The 25458-nt window shown below is 45.0% G+C and overlaps 1 protein-coding gene across 3 annotated transcripts in view; it reads right to left on the bottom strand.

The window, feature by feature from the left end:
- TULP4 (TUB like protein 4) overlaps nucleotides 1-25458 on the bottom strand; it is a 203920-nt gene that overhangs the window by 28275 nt on the left and 150187 nt on the right. For 2 of the 3 annotated variants that reach the window (XM_074333760.1, XM_074333761.1), the window contains exons 5-7: nucleotides 15659-15839; nucleotides 12992-13126; nucleotides 7812-7978 (exon numbers count right to left, since the gene is read on the bottom strand). In XM_074333760.1, the coding sequence (XP_074189861.1) occupies nucleotides 7812-7978; nucleotides 12992-13126; nucleotides 15659-15839 (483 nt within the window). Of the gene's footprint in view, nucleotides 1-7811; nucleotides 7979-12991; nucleotides 13127-15658; nucleotides 15907-25458 lie in introns of all 3 variants that reach the window. The other variant, XM_074333762.1, reaches the window with a different exon arrangement.

The raw sequence follows: 25458 nt of genomic DNA, 5'->3' as shown, positions 1-25458 counted from the left end.
GACATGCCAATGGTTACAGTGCAGGCACTACACACATTTCTCCTAGCCTCCATCTACTTCTGCTTTCCCTAGTAACTGCCTCTGTGTATAGTTGATTACAGGTTTGGGGAGAGTTCTATATAAAATTATCATTGTGATAAGTACGTTATCTCTCATATCTTTGTACAAAGGAACTTAAACCAGGTATACAGACTTTCAAACTGGATAAAAATCCTCTGTTACCTTTATATGTATAATCACTATCCATCAAAGCAGAAAGGACAATCGTGTCTTCAGAACTTGCTACGTTCCAACAGCGTTCCAACAGCACACTAGGCCACCTTAATGTGCACGTTCATTACCTCATTTAATCCCCTCAAATCTCCCAACAGGTGCCCGCATTCCCATTTAATGAGGAGGAAGGGAAGCTGAGAGGCTGAGTGACCCAGCTACAGACAGTAGCCGGGCAGCTCAGATTCTCACCCCTCCTCCCGCGGCTCCACGCTGGTGCTCATGTTGCTGCCTCTCTCAAGGGTCAGTATAGTGACACAACCTCGTAAAGAATGTGTGATTTCCCACTAAAAAATTTAACTGTCCATCGCAAGTAAAGTAATAAACCCAAAACCTCCGCTCAGTTCTCGCCTAATCCTTTTGGTCAAGGCTATCTTGCTCAGAAACGAAACAGAACCACCTGTCAGTAGAAGAGGCAAACAGACGGGAGGAGGAGCAGGCTGCAGAAAGAGCAAGTGCACGATGGCTGGGATGATTCATTATGGCAGGAAAGGATCTGCAGGTCATGTGGGCCACACACGGAGAGAAACGACCACGCAGCACTGCTAGGGGGGCACGGCAGGCACATCTCACAGGCGAGGAAGGCTGTGACCCCACACCAGGCAGTGCATCCACAAGGACAACAGTCCCAGTGAGGAGCAGTGAGAGGACCAAGGCCCGAGAGCTAGGACCCGGCAGAGAAGAGCTGAACTTCTTCCCTGGGGAAGAGAGGCCGACAGGGTCTCCAAGGAAGACCTGTCACCTGGCGCCAGGTTCCCAGGAAATCCCTTCTTCTAAGAGCAGGGCAAGAATACATAGTGAAGCATTCTGGAGGGCAGCATTCCCTTCCTTGCTCAAGCCAGTGATAGTTTATTCCAGCACGAGGCAGGGGAGGGTACTATACTCATTCCATTTAGTTTTTATAGCATATACTCCCCGTACGACAGTAAAGTATAAAATAAGCACTGGTACCTTTGCCATCATTTTTAAGGCTGTATTAGAAAAACAAGGAAGCACTCACAACAAGAGCGGCCCCTCTCGTTGGCAGATTCTGAGGTATCTCTGATGTGGGGAAACTGGTTACTGTAATGCCTGCTGCGTCCGAGGCTGGGACGGGCCGCGACCCCCCAGGGACCCCTACTCCTGTCAGCCTGGAAAGTCCTTTCGTGTGGGATCGAATGCACAGCACGGTGAGTCCAGCCCACAGGCTGTACTACAGACTGGCAAGCTGCTGAGAGGAGAGCTTACGTTTTCTCACCACAAAGAAGGAACAGTAGTTGTGTGATGTGAGCTGATGGAGGTGTGAGGTCACCTCTGGTGGTAATGGTGTTGCAAGAGAGAACTGTACCAGCTCCACACATTGTACACCTTAAACTTCATGTTAAATGTCAATATAGCTCAATAAAGTTGGAGAGAGAGAGAGAGAGAGAGAGAGAGAGAGAGGAAGAAAGAATAAAATTCTCACACACGGACGGACACATGCAAGTCCATTTATTCCACGTCATTGTACTTTTTCAGAGTCTCATTTTCTGTTGGTGCTCATTTTCCTGCGCGTTTACTGATACCCTGGCCTCCAACGGCCTGGCTACAATACGTTCTGTTGCTGTGGAAATTCGAACAGGAGTCAAAGTGCCCGTGCGGGTGGCTGCAGATGCGGGGGTGGGGCTTTTCCCAGCCATTCCTGCTGCCCGGTCCTCTGGGACTGCGGTCTGCGTGCCCGCAGGCCTCACACCGGCCTCCCTGGGCCGCCCACTTCCAGGGAGCAGCTGCCACGGAAGAGAAAGGCAGCAAGTGTTCCAGCCCAGTAAGCCGGGGAGCACTCGGGGACACACAAACCCAGCTCCCACAGGTGCTGTCTGCCAGGGGAAAACTCAGGGGTACATCGGTGCACTTTAATCTCTTTCCCAAATGCCATGAAATGACAATTTCTAGGATTGATGGCCGGAAATGGCAAGTTGGTAACATTCAAATCGTCATTTGTGCAGGGAAGTTCACGTATCTTACACATCCAAACCGGAGGCAAGAGTGAAGCTAGCAAGCTGCCTTTCAGAAGTGTCGGTGAGGCGGCAAGGCAGCACTTTGGCGAGTGGTGGACGGTGAGCGGCCTCGCTGGGCCGGACGGGTGAGGGGGTCACGCTCAGAGACGCCACTGGTTCGGGTGCAATAAAGCGAGTGCGCAATAAAGCGAGTTGACACCTGTTGCTGGTGGAGAGCCTTGCCTTGAATTTTGTAAAAAGCGCAACATCTACAAAGGTCCATAAAGCGAAGCGCAGTAGAACGAGGCATGCCTCCATGGTCAAGTGTCCTCTCCAGCATCTCCCTGTGTCGATGCCCCGTGCTCAGCCATTTAAAAGGGGTGCAGGTGAGTTCGCTCACGTTAGCCCCTGCCACAGCACGGTGGAATGCAACCGTCAACCGCTGGCTTCTACTCCTATGGCACACACGCTAAGTACCTCCTAACCTTATCTCCTGCCACTGTGTGATACCGGCCATGCATCCGTCCAATCATTTATTCATCTACTGAGCTGTCCGTCCATCATTCAGTAAATATCTGTAAACTGACATACACTCTGGTTGCAGACTGACACTGTTAAGGTAACGCCTGCCCTCGTGGAGCTGTCGTCCTGAGGCGGGAGGGGGAGAGAGAGAAAGAGCTTAGTATCTCAGCACGGAATACTTGACAGTGTGAGGTGATAAAAATGCTGTGAAGTAAAAACAGAGCAGAGTAAGGGGCAAGAAAGAGCAAGGGAGTCGTTTTAGACAGAGGAGGAGGCAGCCTCAGCGGAGGCCGGACTGAGATGATGGAGCCCATTTACTTTTCTAATTGGAATTGAAAGCTTCCTCACTCTATTACTACTTTTTGTATGTACAGCAGTGAGTTGGACGGAGTCTTCTAAAAATTTAAGTGGAATAAAAACCAGGTGTCTTTTCTATAACTAAGATAAGCTATTCAAGCAGGATTAAAGTTAAGAGACAACAACAGGGTCAAAGAGCCAGAAAAGCCAGAAAATTGGCCCGAGAGAGAAAACGAGGCCGTCCAAGCGCAGGTCCTGCCGTGAGGGCCCCGGGCTGAGGACACTAGGTGGCCCACTGGGGAGTCTCATCGCTGTGGAGGTCCCCGCAGCCCGGCCCTCCTTCCTGTGAGGAATGCGGTGAGCTATGCCTCAGAGGACATGCACTGCAAATGTCTAACCGCCCCTAGTAAAGGCGATGTTTAATTTGCACAAGCATATGCAAAGAAGGAAAACTTTCTAGAATAATTCACTTTTAAACAGGCTAAGCTGGTGACTGGTCACCAGCAAACTTTGTTGGTTGGCGCCATGGACAGTTTTGAATATTAAGTTATAGTGACTCAGCCACCAGCTAAGTCATGCAATAAAAGCTAGCTCAGGATTCAGTCACCCACATCTCAGTTTTAAAGAACACACCATTTTGTACTTTGTAAGCAGATAACCAGAAAGGGTTTTCTCATCTATTTACAACAAACAACTGGAAAAGCTCACTTATAATTGAAACTTATAGAATATAAGGTGACCCCTCCCTTTTGCATTTGATTTTGATTTTAATGCAAAAAAAGTTCATAAAGCTAAAACGAAACAAAGCAACCAACCAACCCACCAACCAGCAACCCAGACCCAAATTACTGAGGCCTGCAAACTTCAGTCTGTAGCACTAACTCTGAAAATCTGTTGTTAGGTTACCAGATATGCAATTATACATAGACGGTCCCAGATAATAGCTAATGAGATAAATTACAGGATTTTCAATTACAGCAGGTAGGAAAGAAAGGAAAATAAATTATAATGTAGTTCCTTATAAGAGCTTCTGCCACAGGCATGGCTATTATGAGTAAATCACGAGAATCAATTTTAAAGCCGAGGCTGGGCAAGTTTATGCCTGGCAACGGTTTTGTACGGAATAACCTACAATCTAATTAACTTGGAAATAAATTAGCCAATCTCAACTGCATTAAATTCTTTTTATAAACAGTTCAATAAATTGCCTAACTTCCTTCCTGCTATAAAAATGCCCCTGCCTTTGCACTCCTTGAATAGCATAGCACAGATAAATGTGATTTTCGAATCATTCTAGACAGGAGTTAAGTTGGTGCTATATATAATTAATATTGTACTTAATTTTTAATAGCATCATTCTTTAACTTTTTGAGGCACTTTTTTGCAATGGTTGAAATGGACCCTCAAATGAAAAAAAAAGAATAATTTATTAAAATGTTGAGACACTATATGGCTAGTTTTACCCAAAGGAAGTTCAGCCAAGCCCCTCTCTTATCCCTGAGCCCCAGATAGTTTAAATTCAAGACCCGTGTTACTTTCATGTGACAGCTGATGAGAACTTTTGCAGTGGCTAAGGCCACCGAGCCTCTTACATTCTTGGCACAGTGAAGATCAGAAATATGAAGAAAACATGGTCTTAGACGTCAAGAAAGTAAGACAAGTAGACAGAAAAGTGTAACAGATGCCAGAGCATTAAGCACCCTGAGGGTTTCTAGAGAAGAAGCATCGAAATCGCTGGGTGTGTAGAGAAAAGAATGTGCCCTGGCATTAAGGATGGATTTCCCCAGCTGAGATGGCGGGGAAAGCGCGTTTCCTGTAGAGGGAACAGAGCGCTGCCAGGAAGGGTGTCCTGAGTCACACAGAATAGCGGGCAATGCTGAATGTTCTTGTGTGTTTCAGCACTTCAATTCACAAGCAATCTCGTAGACACAAAAACCTTATTAACTCAGAAAGGGCTGAAAATTCCCACCCTCTCCTTCTTGTTTTCCAGTTAGGTTAGGGATACAAAGCTGGAATGAGATTTGATTCAAAAGGACTCATAGCCCACTGGTTCAAATAACCAACAGAAAGAACTAAAGAGAGCATCTATTGACAACTGTTCATCTATTAATCCACTGACAATTATTTCCTGAGCACCTACTGTGTTCCAGGCAATGCACTGGCATTAGGGTCACAATTATAAACAAGGTCATCTCTCCTTCAATCCCAAATCTGCAGGGACTCCATGTTTTTTGCCACGCATCTTGGCCTCATAAACATGGGCCAAGACCTCCACTTGACCCCACTTTCTGTCTTCCCTGGTTCGCCTCATCACTCAGAACTATTTCACTTCTAAAACAGGAATCGGAATTTCCTACCCAGCCACAACTCCCCATCCTGTCATTATCACTTCCTCTGGAACATGCCTTAGCGTGACTCCACACTTCCCAGTCCCAAGTCCTAAAGTATCTACGCACCTAGGCTACCTGGGTGCCTGTTTCCATGACACCCCTAGTTCCCTCTATTTTTTGTCTCTCTGCTGCATTTACCTTTCCAATTTCTAATTGTAGGCAATCTGTACCACCTCTGCCTCTAGGGATTAGAGAGAAGGCATGGACAGTAGTGAGTCACTTTAAAATCACACTGTCCAGCTTTGGCTGGGACTTAATTTCCATTATCTTGAATGGCTCCTGTGTCATATTCCGCACAGTAGCCCCTCAAAATATGTTTGCTGGGTACTTGAACAAATGAGCGAACAAATGTACTTATTTGCACATAGGAGAGATTGCATTGTCAAAAGATATTTAAATCCTGCAACTCAACAACAACCACCAAATAATAAAAATAAAATAAAAAATTGGCAAGGATCTTGAATAGACATTTTTCCAAAGAAGCACAAACGGCCAATGAGCACATGAAAAGATGCTCAACATAACTAATTATCAGGGAAATACAAATCAGTACTACCTCATACCCATCAGAATGGCTACTATAAAAAACCAGCGGTGGGGCCCGGCCGGCCCGGTGGCTCAGGCTGTTAGAGCTCCATGCTCCTAACTCCGAAGGCTGCCGGTTCAATTCCCACATGGGCCAGTGGGCTCTCAACCACAAAGTTGCCAGTTCAATTCCCCGAGTCCTGCAAGGGATGGTGGGCTCTGCCCCCTGCAACTAAGATTGAACACGGCACCTTGAGCTGAGCTGCCGCTGAGCTCCCGGATGGCTCAGTTGGTTGGAGTGCGTCCTCTCAACCACAAGGTTGCCAGCTCGACTCCCGCAAGGGATGGTGGGCTGTGCCCCCTGCAACTAGAAACGGCAACTGGACCTGGAGCTGAGCTGTGCCCTCCACAACTAAGACTGAAAGAACAACAACTTGAAGCTCAATGGCACCCTCCACAACTAAGATTGAAAGGACAACAACTTGACTTGGAAAAAAGTCCTGGAAGTACACACTGTTCCCCAATAAAGTCCTGTACCCCTTCCCCAATAAAAAAACAAAACAAAAAAAAACTAGCGAACGACAAGTGTTGGTGAAGATGTAGAGAAAACGGAGCTGTTGCCCACTGCTGGTGGGAATGTAAATTGTGCAGCTGCCGTGAAAAACAGTGTGGCAGTTCCTCAAAAAATGAGAAATAGAACTACCTTATGATTCAGCAAGTCGACCTCTGGGTGTTTATCCAAATGGACTGAAAGCAGTGTCTCAAAGAGGTATTTGTACATAGCAGCATTGTCAGTAATAGCCAAAGTGGAAGGAACCCAAATGTCCACTGATGAACGAATAAAATGTGATATAAAGAAATAAAATGGTATATTATTCAGCCTTAAAAAGGAAGGCAATTCTGACACACGCTACCACATGGATGAACCATGGGGACATTCACTGTGCTAACTGAAATAAGCCAGCCACAAAAAGACAAACACTGTATGATTCCACGTATACGAGGTATGTAGAGTGGTCAAACTCATGGAAACAGAATGGTACAAAGTTTCAGTTTCACAATATGAAAGAGTTCTAGAGATTGGTTATACCACAATGGAATACACTTAACATTACTGAACTGTACACTTAAAAAATGGTTAAGATGGTAATTTTCTGTTATATGTCTTTTACCACAATTTACAAAAAAAAGATGTATTTAAATAATTAATGCCCGCACCTAATTAAAAATTACCCCAAATCTGGTAGACCTGCCTCTCTGATGAGCTGGGTAAGGTTAGGACGGAAGTCCCAAGTTTATTATCATCCCCATGAATCTCAACTCACTAGCAGCGCTGTCTCCACTACGCAACGCTGACAATTCTCTCCGGCACTGTAAGTGACCCAGAACAGAAATGAACTTGTCTATGATTTCTGGGACATAAAAACCAACAGAAAGGGGCCCACCTGTGCATATTTTCTTCAAGACCTTTAAGCTTTTTAACTTACTGTTTAACAATAACTTAGTTGAAATATAAAAGTATATTACTGGCACAACAAACGTAGTATCAGAGTGAATAAATAAAGAGTCAGCATTCACTTCTGCATAGTTCTGATTTCTACTTCAGACGGATGATAAACACCAGGTCAGTCTGCTTATCTATTGGGCAACGGAATCAAGTATTTTGGTTAAAAGGCAAAAATGTCTTTCTCCCCATTTCTCCTGGTTTATACCTCCTAATTTAATTAAAGTCAACAAAGGATTAAAATCTCACAGACAATTCCAAGGAGTACAACCAAATCACGAGTATTGAATGGCGATGGGGGCACACTACCAGAGGGCATCACTGTGAGTGTCTTACACACATCCTTACTTGCACAAGTGTGTCCAGTGTGAAGATGTGCTCCCCACGAACATTGTAGAACTTGACCATGGCGCTCTTCAGGAGAGGGCCATTGGGAAGGTCACCAGGCTGGGTCTGCCGATCCATACCAGCAACTGCCAGGAGGTCTCCCTGCGTGCACCACTGGGCCACCACCTCTGCAATCACAAAGAGGAAATGGTCAGCTTGAAGACATGACCCTCCCTGAACTTGAAGAAGTTTAAAACATAGAGACCCTGAGCAAATACAACGGTGGCTCTTCCCCTTTCTCTCACGAAGATGTTAGCTACCTACTTCTCCGAAGATAATACAGACTCTATTCAAAACAGGTGCTTTTCACATAGATAGGAATTGCAGTTCCTCTGAAATGTAACTAAATCAGGCAACACCATACATGACAAAGCTAGCATATTAAACATTTATCTCCAATACCTGCATTTCCTTAATGGGTCTTGCACAACTCTGAGAGAGCAGTAAGATGACAGAACCTGTGACTGTACGTCCTAACTGCTTTTCCCACTGCTGTGTCCCCAGCCCCAGAGATGACTCAAAGGGGTCATAAATGCTAAAAGTAAGAAGTAAATCATCTTTTCTTAACGCCAAATAGTAACATAGGAACATTTGTGACAACATGGATGGATCTTGAGAGCATAGTGCTAAGCAAAATAAATCAGACAGAAAAAGCAGAGAACCATATGATTTCACTGATATGTGTTATATAAACCAAAAACAACAAAAGAACAAGGCAAACAAATGAGAAACAGAAACTCATAGACACAGACAATAGTTTAGTGGTTACCAGAGGGTAAGGGGGGTGGGGGGTGGGAGATGAGGGTAAGGGGGATCAAATATATGGTGATGGAAGGAGAACTGACTCTGGGTGGTGAACACACAATGGGATTTATAGATGATGTAATACAGAATTGTACACTTGAAACCTATGTAATTTTACTAACAATTGTCACCCCAACAGATTAAAAAAGAAAAAAAGAAGTAAATCGAGCAAAGCGTCAGTTTATACTCATCGGATTTCTGTGCACCGCTGCACAGGTGAGGTTCCGGTAAAGGAAGGATATATCTGCATATGAAGGCCCTGACTTTTAGTTAACATGTAATGATGATGTGGGGCTTAGAAAAGAAGATAAATACCTCCGTTGGGTGGTAATGTTGTCAAAGAAACGCTACGCTGAGGATGTGATGCCCACCTACAAGCTACTCAGTGCCTACAAGAAATGGCTATTAAATAGTTTGTCTAACCCCAACGTGAGCAAGTTACTTTCGCTGGTAAAACAAGCTGTTAGTAATAATAAGATTTACAGCACAATTTTGCTCCCTCCAGTCCCTAAGACATATGTGGCTTATCCAGAGATCCCTGCAATCTGGAACTCAGGGGCCCATTCTGCAGGGAGGTCGGGAAGGGACGCATATCAGAGCTGGGTCTAGAATTCGACAGCTCCTGAGCTCTACCAGGTCACATGTGATCATGGCAGCCCCTGCTCACGTGCGGTACTGATGCTGACATTAACACCAGCCATGCTGAGGTCCCCGAGGTTCTTGACCTCCCTTGAAGACTGACAGTGGCCCTTGGGACAAGATGGCTCTCGAGCCCCAAGGAAGCCAGAGCTCGCTTGTCAAGTCAGCCACAGACAGAAACTAGACAGACAGAGGAAGCAGAGGGCTAAGCGGAAGCAATTATGGACCAACACAAAATGAAAAAACTACAACCTGGGAGAGTGAAAGCATCAAATTAAGGGAGGGTTGTTGTTTTTTTCCCCTTTTTCTTACAAGAGGATATGAATAAGGTTGAGTGCAAACCAGGAAATGAAGACAAACTTAAAAGAATCAAATGCATACGCTGGTAAGATTTTTTAAAAGAAGACAGGGGAAGCTAGAGGATTGGTGCACACACTAACGTGTGCTTTGGATGCCCAAATGCCTCGATTGCTCTAGGGATGAGCCTGGTCGTGAAAATGAAACTGAAATGACCTCTCTGGATGGTACCTTTGGAAACACAAGGAAGTCAAAAGGAGGAGCAACTAACACTAACAAGTAAAAGTAACAAAAAGATGGAGTCTACCGTTGTTTAGGGTAGAAACATCACTGCAACTGTGCAGAAATAAAGACGATAGCACTCAATTCCCAACGCTCCTCAGCTGACCCACTTTGGTCAGAACACGGGCAAGTGAATACCTGCACCATTCTTTCTGTTATGTATTTATTTTAGTAAGATTTTTTGAATTTTGTCACAAGGTGGTTTTTCCCAACAGAAAAGTGGTTGTTGGCCCTGCAGGGCTGACCTACACACAACTGCATTCAGATGTTGCACTAAGATGAGCCCTGAGCACTCGAGGAGGTTCTGTTTACTAGGTGGGCGCTGCCTGTATGAGTGAAGAATGAGCCCAAATATTTATAAGCAAACACACAGGGATTTCTCTAATGCAGGTGAGGACTAGAGTGAAGAGACAAAATGGAGTCACTACGGTCAAGCCGCTGAATTATTAAAACACAGTAGGCTGAGGCATGAAGAAATGATTCTACTCTTGCTTTAACTACTCTGGGAACTTAAACTCCTGAACTTTCCAGTCCCGCATCAAGGCCTGGACATACATCAAACCCTCAGATGACCATCTGAATGGCCTCAAGGAGAAACTGTTCAATTGTCCAGATCACTGGACATCGAAAGATTACCATCTTGCACCAATCCAGGGGCTAAGAAAGCAGGGCTGATTCTTCTCATGAATGTTCTTTTTACTGTAAGAACCCTCAGCTCTTCCTTCTCCTGCCTGAAAGCAGGACATAAATTTGTAAACATGTACCACACCCCCACCAGGAAGGACATAAATTAATCACTGGAGACCACTTTAGACACTTACCAGCCCACAGAAGGCATATGACAAACATTACTAACTGGCCCTTAACTTCCATTAGTTCCCCCATGTATTTTCCTTCCCATAATTTGCTGCCCTAGAAACTTCAAGTCCCTTTCCTTTGTTTTGCCACCTCTCTAAACCTGCGTTGTTCTTTTGTTAACATGCCACGTAGGCCCGAGTTCTAAGCACCCCTCTGAGTGGCTCATCCGAGCGTTTCCACAGTAAGCACAATGCTCGTGAATCAACTTCTGCTTGTTTTTCTCTTGTCAATCTGTCTTTTGTCAGTCTAATTTACGGGGCCCCAGTTGGATAACCTCAGGTGGGTAGTGGGAAAGCTCTTCTTCCCCTACATCCTCGAGAAAGAGTAAAATTCACAACAAAGGGTAAAAGCCCTAAGTGAGGTGAACCAATTTACAATTCATTGTCTGATAGAAAGAAGACCCCAAATTTTGGATTCTCAGATTTTTCTTCAAGGCAGAACTTGCTCAAGAAACATCTGCAAAGCAACCCCCCACCCCACATATGAATCTGTGATGAAGATGAGTGTGACAGATGGTGGGGAAGAGGGCGACCGTGAGCTATCTGGCAGCTAAGTTCTTTTGCTTGTGACATAAATGTTGGTGATAAACTAAGGAAGATCATGAGTCACCTTTCTTTACTGGAAAAGTTCTCTGATGATATTTCTTTGAGACAAATAACAGAGAGACTAAGTGGATTAGATAGGAGTTAGGATAAAACTCGGGTCAACAAATTTCATTCGGGAGGGCTACTTTGGGTCATCAACCCAAGTCCCCTCTTTGTGTTTCTAATCCTCTGCGGCAAATCTGGCAGGAGTGTGTCAGAGATGCTGCTCCAATGCGATCTAGTCTGACAGCGAGCAAAATCACACATCCAAGGAATAAAAAACTAAAGTTCCCATAGGTAGGTAAGATAGTGAAAAATTAGAAAAATTCACCCTATAAAGAATAAAAAGGAACTAAGTGGTAACTGCGTTCTTTTCAGCCCTGATCAAATAGTAGAGAGTGAAGTTCAGGGTTCCAGAACTAGAGTCAGGGTCTAATGAAATTAACAAACTTCATTAAAGGGTTTGCAAATAGAATTTCTGAAGGAAAAAATATATTTAGCTTGGATTACTAAATATATGGGAGAATTTATGATGGCCATCCCTGTATTTTAGCTCCATGAAAGACAGAAAATTCAGAAAAACCCCAAGGAATTTATGTTCATCATCATCACAAAAAAAATACTCAGCTCCAGTGGGACCCATTTATGTAAAGAGGGACTTCTACACAGTTCACGACCCTCAGGGTTCACAGGCTCAATCATTCCTTACAATTATAGTTTCGACACAGCAAAATGGGACACTCAAAGAGGGAGTATAACCTGCTTCTAAAAATATTCCCTAGTTTTAAAATAGAATTAATAAGTTCATGTGGGGGTGTGCTGTCAGGTATGACATATTCCCGCCAAGCAGCGGTTAGCTGTATGGACTTGATTCTCTAGTTCCTTGTGCCTCCTGAATTATTCAGCGCGTGGCCGTGGCTCTCTGGTCTGACGGCCAGTTCTGAATGACAGCAGCCAGCGCAACTGAAGGTTCCGGCTTGCCCCTCCCCCTCTCATTCACATTATGGTCAGTCTCTGTAACATCAAGCACCAGAGGCAGCCCAGCAATTTCTACATTATACCATTTAACTCTGAGGAGACAGAACTGTTTTTCCAAAAAACCTCATCGGGCCACACCATCAGCAGTGCTGTCAAACTGTAAAATTCAGAACGCTCCAAACGCCTACGGACACCGGCTTCCTCCTGAGGGAACAGCGTTTCATAATGGCCATCAGGAGGTATCAGCACTTGACTGCTCTTCACACCAGTGCCTCAGTCTGGCAACAGTGGAGCCTCCAGACGTCTGTCAAGCTAACCTTACTGCACAACAATCGGCTCCTTAATAAGCCTTAAAACAGGGGCTTCTGCGTAAACTTGTCTCGTGCACCGTCTGCTGCCGTCCAGCATTGTGCAGACCCGGCATCAGCCAGAGGCTAACACACCCCATTCTTGTTGTCGTGGGAGAAGAGGAGGTGAAGTTGAAGACTGACTGCCAGAAAGCTCTCCTCCAGGCAAGACCAGGTAGCAACTTGTCAGATAAGCAGCAGAGGAGCGAGAAGAAATGACTTTTACTAACAGACTCCACTAGGCCTGGAACAGGCCACTGCAGAGGACGAGGTGAGTCGATAGCAGGTGTGTGACTGACACCTGGTCAGGAAGGCGGCTCTCTGGCCTGGGGTCACATACAGCCCTCTGTACCTTTCAGCCCTGAGCGGATGAGAGTAGGCGACAAGTCATCATAGTTGCTCATTAAGCTGATGTCCCCCGAGGTGAAGCTGACCGTGAGCAGCGGCTTGATGCTCTGCACCGGGATGGGATACGCTGCTGGACCATCTGCGGGGACAAAAGCGCCGAGTGACAAAATGGCAGTGAGCACGTGAGCCCAGTCCAGCCCCCCACGCTGCGATCCTGCGGAGAGCTTGAGAACTGCCTGGTAATGCAGACCGCTGAACATGAAGGCAACGCTTGATACCACTCAGGACCCACAGACCAGCTGAGGGGCCCCCAGAGGACCTGGGATGAGAGGCAGGACGGGGCAGACCCTGAGTGGGGTTCCTGGGGCTCTGCTGTGTGGCGGGGAAAAGGTGTGTGCAGAGTACATTAACTTCTCTGCTAATGTGTTCTATGTTTCTAATGACATGTAAACACAAATTCTTTGAATGTCCTATAACATACAAGGATGGTGGGAAGAGGGATAAAAATGTTTTCTTCATTCTGGTCCAACATACAGAGAAAAATTGCTTTTCATCACTAAATGCTTTTATTGGATATCATAGGAAATGAGTGGCCACAGCAGCCACCATGAGTTCTTGGTTGAGTTTTTACTATTCGAGACCCCAAATCTGGAAGGAAAGCTGAGCTTGGATGTGGCTCCTAAGGAATTCTGCTACCTGGGCAGTGCACAGTCAGCACGAAGAAAATCCTGCTTTGTATATTCAAGGAGTGAGTACTTATCGGAAGTTAAGGAAGGAGCACGATGGACCACAGTCTGGATTCTTCCAAGTTACTTCAACAAGTAAAAGCCAGTCCCTCCCATGGGCCAGGGTTAATCGGAGCTCCCTCGGAGGCCTCCCTCAGGCACCACCCGGTGGGCCTGCCTGACACCCACCGGCCATACCATACGCACTCAGCCCGCCTGCAGAGGACCCCCCGTGACTGCTGTCCTTTGCTGCACCTGAGGAGGCTGCAGGTACCTCCCTCTGCACTCACACGTGAGCCCTAGGCCACGGGGAACACCCTGCTCTATGGGAAAGGCAAAGGCAAACCCGTCACCCCACGACTTCTGGGAAAGGCAACTGGTTAGAGCAGCACCAAGCACTGAGTTCTCATCTTAGACTTACTCTGGACTTGCTTCATAACCTTGGTCTCTGGATCGTGTTTCTTCCAATAATAATGGGGAATGAGTAAATCTACATTCCATCTAGTAAAGTTCTGTTTTAGAAGTACACTGGGTCCAACGTTTTAAGATATTGACTTCATTACTATGAGGCTAAAGAAACGACCAATACTTCATGCAAGGCTGGGTCCTACCAGGAAAGTGCATGCCTAGCTCCCAAATGGATCTGTGGGTGCTAAGAACACTCCATCAAGACCTACTGATCCTGAAATGCTACCACTGATCTGCATTTTTTTCATGTGTGAACATCATCTTCTTGAAAAATAAACAAGAACCCCCCCCCCCCCACACACACACACACAAGTAATGTGTGTGTGTGTGTTTGCGTGTGTCTCTGGGAAGCAGAACGTATCACCACGTCTGGGACAGGAGGGAGAAGATGAAGGAGAGCAGTCCAAATCCCGATGGGGCAGGTGCCGATGGGGGTGATTTTGAAAGCTTCCCGTGGACCAGCCCTTCCCAGGACGAGCGGGCCCCAGTCACAGGACAGGGCAGGAAGGGTCCAGCATGCACCCACAGGCCATTAGGGGCACTCAGCATGCAGGGTGAGCGCAACGGCCTGGCTGGGGCCAGCAGTCATGCAGCAGTGTGACAGCTTCTAATCAGGGGTCATTCCTGCCACTGCTTCTTAACATGACACGCTTTGTTAAGAAAAGAGGTGCGTGCAGGGAACGGACGCTGGTGAAGAGCAAGACCCTGCGTGGCCAGTGCCGAGTGCTGACAGGGCTGGTGGCCGCAGCAGCGCCACAGGCTTCTGCCTTCCCACGTCTCACACGCACTGGAGGGTGGACACCCTGCACAGGGTGAAGGAGGCTGGAGTCCAAAATCATCCCCCCCAAGTCTGAAACAACCCTCCATTACTGGTGCAGATGTTTAAAAGCGTGATGCCAACTCATCTGATTTACAACTGGGAGGTTGTGGGGTGGGCGGTGGGGAGGTGAGAAGCCTGTCCCTCTGAACTGAGGAAGGGAGGAGCTTCTGCCTGAGATAGAGACAGGGATGCAGGGATGCCCTGTACTGGCCTTCGTGACGGGAAGAAGCCCCTTGCTCACACAACTAAAGCTGCATTAGGGATGTGAACAGCAAATTAAGTTACAGGAACAGCACAGCAGTTTTCACCTTCAGCTCTCTTTAGTCTCACTCCTCCCCAGGGACACAGAAAGGGTCCTCAGTCCCGTTTTATATCTAGGCAAACGTAAGCCAATGGCGCTGCATCAGCCTCCCCAGTGATAATGAGAAAAGGGACGGCAGAGGAGAGACAGTGAAATCAAGAAGAGACGAGGCCAGGCCAGCCTCGCGTTTGGGTCTGTGAACTCCTCCCAGAAGGTTGGGGGCGGAGCCAGTGGAGGGTGGGACCAGCGGAGGGGCGGAGCCTGTGGAGGGTGGGGCCAGTGGAGGGCGGAGCCTGAGGACCGCCGCCCTCCGCCCTCTGCCGGGGCGACATGCTCCTGCCCCCGCAGCGGCGCTACCTTGTGGGGGGGAGTACTCGTCGGAGTCGCTGTCGCTCTCGCTGCTGTCCTCCACCAGGAAGGCGGGGCAGTTCCAGGACATGCTGAGGATGCCGTCCGACTCGTGCAGGAGGACGTGGGCCAGCATCCTGCCGTGGCAGTCCATGACGATCACCTGCCCGTCCGCCGTGCCAAACAGCACCTGCGAGCAAGGACCAGGGCCACTGACGGGCGGCAAGGGCCGGGGGCCGGCAAACCTCATAGCCTCCCTCGGTTAGAAGGACAAAATATATTTAGAACTGAAAACCAGACAAGTAACTGAGGGGATACACAAAGCATTAAGTAGGAATGGAGCTGGTTGTTACCGCAAGAATTTTAATCCTCTGATAGTGAAACGTGACTAATAGCACAATAAATATAATCATTATTTTATGTGGACATTCAGCAGAATCAGAATCAGTTGAACTTTTGTGGATTGTTTTTGCTTTCTTGTTTTGTTTATTTGGGTTGGAGGAGGAGCATTAAGAAGAGGATAATATTCGTTTATTTTTTTAAAGTTTTGTTAAAAATTTCTCAAATTTAGAAGCAAAAACTTAGGTACGTATTAGAGTATATCAAATATCCACGTATATTTCAAGAGAAATTACATTAGGTTATGTATGCATGTTATCTAACCTTATTTGGAAAAGAAGATGCTTCTGAAATAGTTTGTCTAATGTTTTATTTCACTGTGAACAAGGATGGTATTAATGTATTATTAATATTATATTAATGGTATTAATACATTCATTGAGTGCTGACTTGTGCTAAGCACTACACTAAAAGTTTCGCCTCGTTGTCAAAATAACCCAGTGAGTTACATACCAGCACTGCTGGAATGGCACTCGCATGGGCCATCGTGCTGGTGCTGATGGCTGTCCCCAGGGAGTTCCCCTCATGTCCCCAGGTCTGGGAGCACGCACTGAGGACCATGTTGGGGAAACAGGCAGGGCAGAGGAAGGCTGGATGGGAGGGGGACCCCCTCCATCAGAGCAGCACAGAAGAATCTCATAGCCACTGATAAGTGGTGTCATCCAGGTGGATGTCCCCAAGGGGAACCCTGGGGGCCAGGAAGCAGGACCGTCCACAGGAGCCTCTGCGACTGTGGCCATTAAAACTTTCTATCTTTTGTGTCTAATGACATTTGTCTCCCCCTGAGCAACTCACTGTGACAACCAAGCAATCTATTTCCATTTTACAGAAGCAGAAACAACCTGAGAGAGGTCAAGTAAGTTGACAAAGTCATTCAGTGGTCAAGCCAGGGCTATCTGACTAGAAAGACCAGGATTTATACAAAGGGAAAGTTACTTAAGGCTTTTTACGTCCTTGCTTCTTTTTGCTTTTAAGATTTTGACAGTAAGCTTTGGGGCAAAGACTGTCCACAGCTGAAACCCTGGCACCTAAAAGAGCTATGAGTAGACAGTGGCACGACAACGTATTTGTTGTTCAATGAATGAATTAAAGCCAGTGGCAATCAAAAGGCAATTTTAGGACATAAGTGCTGATTAAAACAGATTAACTGCAAGGGAAGATATATTTCATTTAGGTAGTAATAAGCTTACAGAATTTACGGCGCTGTTAGAATAAATCAATTTCCACCAAGCATTCCTTTAAACCTGATCAACATTTTAATGACTGAAAACTAAAAAGAAAAAAAGGCTAAAACAGTTTTCCTCCAGGGGCAGTGATGAATTTGTTAGTGCATGCTGCATAAAGGAAAAACAGACAAAACTAACAGGAACAGTGAAAGTGACTTTAGATTTTTGGCTGCCAAGAGTGACAGTAAGTGTGGCCAGCGCATCTACAAGCACCGCATGGACACAGGCTCAGGGAAGGAGACTGCAGGGGGTCTGTCCTGCCGAAGCTCCTGAAAGGCAGATGCTGGATGTGTTGGCAAGCAGCTTTAAATGAGGAGGAATATGGAACACGACTTCTTGTAACTTTAACCAAAATGTACAATTTACGTATTTCAAAACAAAACAGTATGTCAGAACCCCACTGCAAGGCAAATGTCACGGGTGACGACTGTGGGAAGCAGGCTTTTCTTCTCCCCCTTTCCACCTTCTCACTCATTTGTTCAAGTATGTTCTGAAAAGCAGCTCTGTATCTTGGTGCTGGCTGAAGGGGTCACTTTATCACTTAATTATTTTTTATTTTTGATAACGATAGCTCGTTAGCAGGCAACAACAGCACACACTTACTCTTCACAAGGCCCCGGAATTAATATACATCGATCCCAAACAAGTTCCCCCCGCCCCCTTGCTGTGGGTTCTCACATCACTGCTCTCCTGTCCTTACTGTGTGATTATGTGATTTCTGCCTGACGCCCAGGGTGGACTGTGAGCTTTGGTGGACTGCTGCACGCTCACTACTATTTCCCCAGGGCCTGTCATGTTAGATGACATATGGCAGTAAGTATTTGTGAAGTGACGGAGGAATGACGCTGCACGGAGGCATCTTTTCAATAACACAGTTTTCCATTTTAGAGAAACAGATACCAGACAGTAGAACAGACGTCTAATTCCTGAATATAAGACCTGTGACTTAAAGAGCTATCGGTGCTCAGCATTACACTAAAGCAAAATAGAACTAAAGCAAAATAGAACAAAAAACCAGCCCCTAAATTCCTCACCATTAATCAGCTCCAACCACAGCTTTCTTGGGAAGATAATGCTCTGTTAGTAAGATCGGAGACAAGAAAAAAGCAGCAACAGTCTAGTTGTCAAGCAATGATGGAGGAAGATACTCAATTTTGGAACAAGAGCGTCACAGATAACTGAAGACTACTGATACAACATGAAATCAGATTTCAAAAAATCTGTTACAAGTTCTTTTCATGCCTAATTACTTCCAATGAGATAAGCAAGGACTCCATGAGAACAAGACAGGGAAGTCTAATCCTCATGAATACTCACAAGGGCAAATGCATCAGTGTCTGCCACTTCTCCCTAATTCTGGTGCTCTGGGTAGAGGGGTGCCAGCTCCTCCTTTCTAGGCTTGGCCCTCGGCCCCCTTCTCTCTCTGGATCACAGTCATGTCCACGGTTCAAGGACCCCATTCATGTCAGCTCCCTTCCCAGACCACTCCCTAAGCTCAGGACTCATATCCAACTGCCTCCCTGCCACCTACCTACCCCTCGGTGTGTCCAAGGACCTTCGGGGTCAACACGCCCCAGATGAAATGTTATGATCTCGTCCTTCCCCAACCAACACACACATAACCATGTCCTCTTCCAGCATGGTGGCTGTTTCATTTCCGATGTGCAGCTTGGACACAGAATTAACTTTGTCTAACCAAAGACCCCACAGCACTCTGAATTTCACTCTGTTTTGCCTGTCTGCCTTTCCCGTTAAATCGTGAGCTTCTCAAGGGCAGGTCTGCACCGAGGTTCTCACGAGTGGATGCTCAGGAACTATTATTAGTAAATGAGTTTCTACCCCAAACTTTGGCATTTTCCCAGGTTTTCCTACAAATGAAGGAAGAACTTCCTTAATTTCTTCTTTAGGCAATAAAACAGTGGCTCAAATCCTCCTACAAAACTGGCCTCTAAAATACTTTCAATTACAAATTGATGGTGAAATGATGCTGTCTCATTATTTTTCCTGCTGTTTCTTCTGTTGGACTGCAGCCTTCACATATGGGCTAGGGACAGTGCCTTCTGTAACGCGGACACCAAGAACCAAAGTAGCCAGTAGAAACCTGAGGGTCCTCACGTCAAACCAGTTAAATGGCTGTCTCCCACTGCAGGGCAGTCTTTCACATTAATGAAATGTTTAAGTAATTATGGTATCCATATATAATCTCTTCATTTCAATGTATTCTATTCTAAACTATTTTTAGATATAATTATTTTAAAATACAACACAGTTATTATCAGTAATTTAAAACGAACCGAACTATAAACCAAAGGGGATAGGAAGAGGATATAAAATCCTTCGAAAGACTTATGTTTTGGAAGCACGGATGCTATCTCATCTTACCTTGACCTTTGGACACTGGGACTCGTCTAAATTCTTGAATAAATACCATATGTCAGTTAAAAATAAATGCACGCTTCTATAAATATTCATGTCTTGCAGCAGAGTTTAACCAGTAGTATTGGAACTGATCCCAGAAGCATCAACTTTTCCCCCATTTGTTTGTTTTTGTGATTTAAAGCTGGGGGAGCAGATAACTGATTACAAATTCCTACTTAGTAACCTCAGCCCCATTGGTGGCAAACATTAAATGTGTCGCTGGGTACAGGGAGACAAAGGCACAAGCTGTGATGTCCTTTTGCTTTTTACAAGGAAACTTCTGTTCTCAGACACCACTGAAGTAAAACTTGTTTTTTTAAGGCCTCCCTGTTGGGTTTCAGGACACTAGCCTTCAAATGTGTTTCAAGGCCAGATTTGAACATTCTGCAACTAAAGAAACTGTTCAATTGATTACTAGACTATTTCCTGGTTTTAAAAAAAAAGTAATTTCACAGTTAACTGTAACAATCATTTGTAAGACAGACATTTTAAAACTTATTGTGATAAATCTAGGAATGACATCTCACCCAAAATATCTATAATAAAACATTTGTATCTTTGGCTAAAAAGGTAATTTTGAAGTCGTTTCATCTCTTCACTGCAAAAAAGACTGCTTATCAACTAACCCATGAAGATGAGAGGCTGTCCTATGTCTACACATTTTCAGAGGAAGATATTCTATCTGCCTTAGGCATCAAAATTAATGCTAAATAATTCCCATGTAGAACATTTTTCCCCAAATCTTTCAGGCTCCATTTTTAAGTTTATTCACCCTTCTAAGACACCCACATATGATTTCTGGGGGTAGAGAATGGTCTGACTACAGGGATAACTAAAATTCACATTTAACTAGAATATCTCCAGAAGGACAAAAAAGTAACTGGGAACACCAATTAACTCAGGGGAACAGAAATGGGCGGCTTGGGGAAGTGGAAGAAAGGGGCCTTTTCATCATATATCCTTCTGAACATTTAGAATTTTACACCATGTGGATATATTATTAAAAATAAATATATATTGAATGAGATAAAACGAAATGTTTCTGGAGTAGGGCTCTATCAGATCTTTGGAGCAGGGGAAAATGGCCAGGGTACCCATTCACCGCACAAGCCTTGGGGGTGACTGGGCACCTTTAATTTGGGTGGGGGATGCTGAGTGACACTGGAATCTGTGTCGACTGTTTGGTGTGGACAGTCCAAGTCTGCCAGGGAAACAGCCTCTCGTTTGCAAAGGACTCAGGACTGGGAGTCGGCTGGCTGGGGTTCTGTTTCTATTTTCACGGCTAACTTCTATCATTTCGAATTGATCCCCACCTCCCTGACTGTTGGTCTCCTCCGTCAGTCAAAAAAGTTATATCGGATGAGCTTCCAAATCCTTTCCTGTTTCAAAATGCTATAAATCTTTAATATATCTAAATGTATATTTCATTATATTTAGATTTATTAAAAAGTAATTTCTTCCTGTGGCTACTAATAAACTTCTTCAACAAAAGGGCTAGGGAGAAATAATTTCCTGGTCTGAGGAGAGTAAAAGGCTTCCGACTTGCCAGTAGCTGTCAAGGTCACAGTGATGGCAGTAGAGCAACAGCACCTGTGACTGGTGTGAAAGAGAAACAAAGCCAGACACTAGTTAGAGGCAGGGACAGATTTTAACCAGCAATGACCCCTCCAATAGGGAAGAGAGTCCAGCATGAACTGAACTCAACTTCTCTCTGTACAGAGGTGCCCAGGTGTTCTAGGGAGAATGAAGGAGGAGGAAGTAGGGAGGTGGGGGTTCAAGAAGAGTCAGGAAAGTGGAAATTCACAAAAAGTGGGAGTACGGTTTGCCAGTGGTGCTTATCCAAGTTAGGGTCCTACCTTCCCACAGACTGCGAGACATGGGCCACTATTGTCAGGTGTTGTGTGGAACAAATAGTAAATTCTTTTGGCAGCCCTGAGCTTTCCCAGGCAAGAATTTAAGGGGGCTGGAGTTGTCACCTTAGTGACACAGCCTTGAATCAATAGAACTATGCTAGTGTTTATTCAAGTCTCTCTCTCTCTCTCTCTCTCTCTCTCTCTCTCTCTCTCTCTCTCTGTAATTATTTGTGATGAGAATCTAGTTTTCTAGGCCAAAGTTTGAGGCCTACTCAAAAAGAGGGCTCAGCAGGGGCTGCCTAGAATTTAGTCAGGAAAGTGTCACTGGTAGTGGTACCATGTCACCTCCCTCCCATGTGACACAAGGATGTATTTCCACGCCAAGGGTAGGGCTGTCAGAGCAGCAATGCACTTGTGGTTCAGGAATGCCAAGAGGAACCCTAGTAAGCTCCAGTTTATAGTTCAGCCACCTGGACAAACACTGGCATTCATGCAGGGGTTCTGCATCAAAACCAAGGCCATTGTCATGAGGTGTTAATAAAGGCATATGAAGAAAATGCAACACTAAATTCATAAGAAACTGAATTTAAAATAAATGTAGACCCCCAATATACTACATAATTTTTATTGTGGTAAAAACACAACATGAGATCTACACTCTTAACAAAAATTTAAGTGTACATGCTACCTTAATATCAAATCACACTACAAGCCTATAAGTAACCCAAACAGCATGGTATTGGCATAAAAACAGACACATAGATCAATGGAACAGAGAGCCCAGACATAAATCCATGCCTACATGGTAATTTAATCTATGAAAAGGAAGTAAGAATTTACATTGGGGTAAAGACAATCTATTTAATAAACGGTGCTGGGAAACCTGGACAGACACATGCAAAAAAATGAAACTGGATCACCTCCTTACACCAAAGACAAGAATAAACTCAAAATGGATTAAAGACTTAAATGTAAGACCTGAAACCATAAAACTCCTAAAAGAAAATATAGGAAGTAAACTCACAGACATTACCTTTAGTAATATTTTTACTGATATATCCCCTCGGGCAAGGGAAGCAAAAGAAAAAATAAACGGGACTACATCAAACTAAAAAGGTTTTTCATAGCAAAGGAAACAAAAAGACATCCTACTGAATAGGAGAAGAGATTTGCCAATGATACATCTGATAAGGGATTAATATCCAAAATTTATTAAAAAAACTTATACAACTCAACACCCAAAAAACAAACAACTCAATTAAAAAATGGGCAGAGGACATGAATAGGCATTTCTCCAAAGAGGACACACAGATGAAAAGATGCTCAACATCACTAATCTTCAGAGAAATATAAATAAAAACCACAGTGAGATATCACCTCACTCCTGTCAGAATAGCTATCATCAAAAATAAAAAAAAAACAAGTGTTGGCGAGGATGTGGAGAAAAGGGAACCCTCGTGCACTGTTGATGAGACTGCAAATGGGTGCAGCCACTATGGAAAACAGTATGGAGCTGCCTCAAAAAATTAAAACTAGAACTACCTTATGACTCAGCAATTCCACTCCTGGGTATTTATCCAAAGAAATTCGAAACACTAATTTGAAAAATTATATGCACCCCTAATGTTTATTGCAGCGCTAGTCACAATAGTCAAGATATGGAAATAACCAAAATGCCCATCAATAGGACAATCTGCTAAAGAAATTGTGGTACATTTATACAATGGAGTATCACTCTGTCATAAAAAGGATAAAATCTTATAATTTGCAACAACATGGATGGAGCTAGAGAACATTATGCTAAGTGAAGTAAGTCAGACTGAGAAAGACAAATACCATATGACCTCACTTATATGTGGAATCTAAAGAACAGAGTAAATGATCAAACAAAACAGAAATAGACTCAGAGATACAGAGAAAAAACTGAGGGCTGCTAGATGGGAGGGGGGTCGGGGGATAGGGAAGGTGAAGGGATTAGAAAGTACAAACTGGTAGTCACAGGGATGTGAAATGCAGTATGGCGAATATAATCAATAATGGGGTGCCAGACGGGCACTGGACTTATCGGGGCAATCACTTCATAGATTGTGGAGATGCCTGATCACTGCACTGAACACCTGAAGCTGATGTAAAATAATATTAAATGTCAACCATAATTAATATATATTATATATATATTATTTACATACACACATACATATACATATACAGAGGATGCCAAAAAAATGTATATACATTTTAAGAAAGGAAAACTGCATTAAAATTGTAATAGTCAATATATACAAGTCATGTTTGACTTCTGCAATTATAAGAGTTGCTCAAAGTGGAGGCGGCCCAGTGGCTCAGGAGGTTAGAGCTCCGTGCTCCTAACTCCGAAGGCTGCTGGTTCGATTCCCACATGGGCCAGTGGGCTCTCAACCACAGGTTGCCAGTTCAACTCCTCGAGTCCCGCAAGGGATGGTGGGCTCTGCCCCCTGCAACTAAGATTGAACATGGTATCTTGAGCTGAGCTGCTGTTGAGCTCTCAGGTGGCCCAGTTGGTTGGAGGGCATCCTCTCAACCACACGGTTGCCGGTTCCGATCCCACAAGGGATGGTGGGCTGTGTCCCCTGCAACTAGAAAACGGCAACTGGACCTGGAGCTGAGCTGCGCCCTCCACAACTAAGACTGAAAGGACAACAACTTGAAGCTGAACGGCACCCTCCACAACACTAAGATTGAAAGGACAACAATTTGACTTGGAAAAAAGGCCTGGAAGTACACACTGTTCCCCAATAAAGTCCTGTTCCCCTTCCCCAATAAAATCTTTTTTAAAAAAAAGAGTTGCTCAAAGTGGTTACCATCAATGTAATTTTTTATTTTATTTTATTGGGGAAGGGGAACAGGACTTTATTGGGGAACAGTGTGTACTTCCTGTGGGGAGCCATGGTTACAGGAAACTCTGAGCTTTACAGAATGGCTTGGTTTATGCTACCTGTTTCCTCCCCCTGAGGCAATTGTCTCTGCCTGCACCTGGGGGGAGCTTAAGCTTGTAAGCTGCTCAGGTATGTGGTGGGAAGGCCAGTTCCTGGACACAGAAGCTGATGCCTATCAGGGCAATTGATAAGATAATTACTTTTGGGAGTTTCAGTGAATTTTGTGTCTCCTATGTAAAAGTTAAAGAATTTGCAGTTGCTAAGATAATGCATACTTTCGTTGCTAAGTTGCATGTACTCAAACTGCATATATGGGTGCAGTAAAATAAACTCAGTGTCTCCAGCATCACTGGGGTCCGCGATCGCCATCATCATATGTGAGAGTGTCTTTTATTCATTCCCACTCCCCCATTCGGGAACCCATCGACTTGTGGCGGCTGGCCCGCCACAACTTCCAGGATTTTTTTCCAAGTCAAGTTGTTGTCCTTTCAATCTTAGTTGTGGAGGGCGCAGTTCAGCTCCAGGTCCAGTTGTTATTGCTAGTTGCAGGGGGTGCAGCCCACCATCCCTTGCGGGAGTCGAACCGGCAACCTTGTGGTTGAGAGGACGTGCTCCAACCAACTGAGCCATCCAGGAGGCAGCTCAGCTCAAGATGCCATGTTCAATCTTACTTGCAGGGGGCAGAGCCCGCCATCTCTTGTGGGACTGGAGGAATTGAACCTGCAACCTTGTGGTTGGGAGCCCACTGGCCCATTTGGGAATCGAACCGGCAGCCTTCGGAGTTAGGAGCACGGAGCTCTAACAGCCTGGGCCACCAGGCCAGCCTATCATCAGTGTAATTTTAATACAGTTTTCCCCTTTCTTAAAATGTGTATACATTTATTTTAGAACCCTCTGTATATGGTCACAGGATATGAAGTACAGCATGGGGAATAGAGTCAATGGAATTGTAGCAGATGTGTACCATGCCAGAGAGGTAGTAGATTGGGGGGATGGTT

This window comes from Rhinolophus sinicus, linkage group LG05 (assembly GCF_036562045.2).
Source record: "Rhinolophus sinicus isolate RSC01 linkage group LG05, ASM3656204v1, whole genome shotgun sequence".
In the NCBI taxonomy this organism is placed as follows: Eukaryota; Metazoa; Chordata; class Mammalia; order Chiroptera; family Rhinolophidae; genus Rhinolophus; species Rhinolophus sinicus.
The sequence above is the reverse complement of the archived record's forward strand: the minus strand, read 5'-3'. Positions and strand labels throughout refer to the sequence as shown.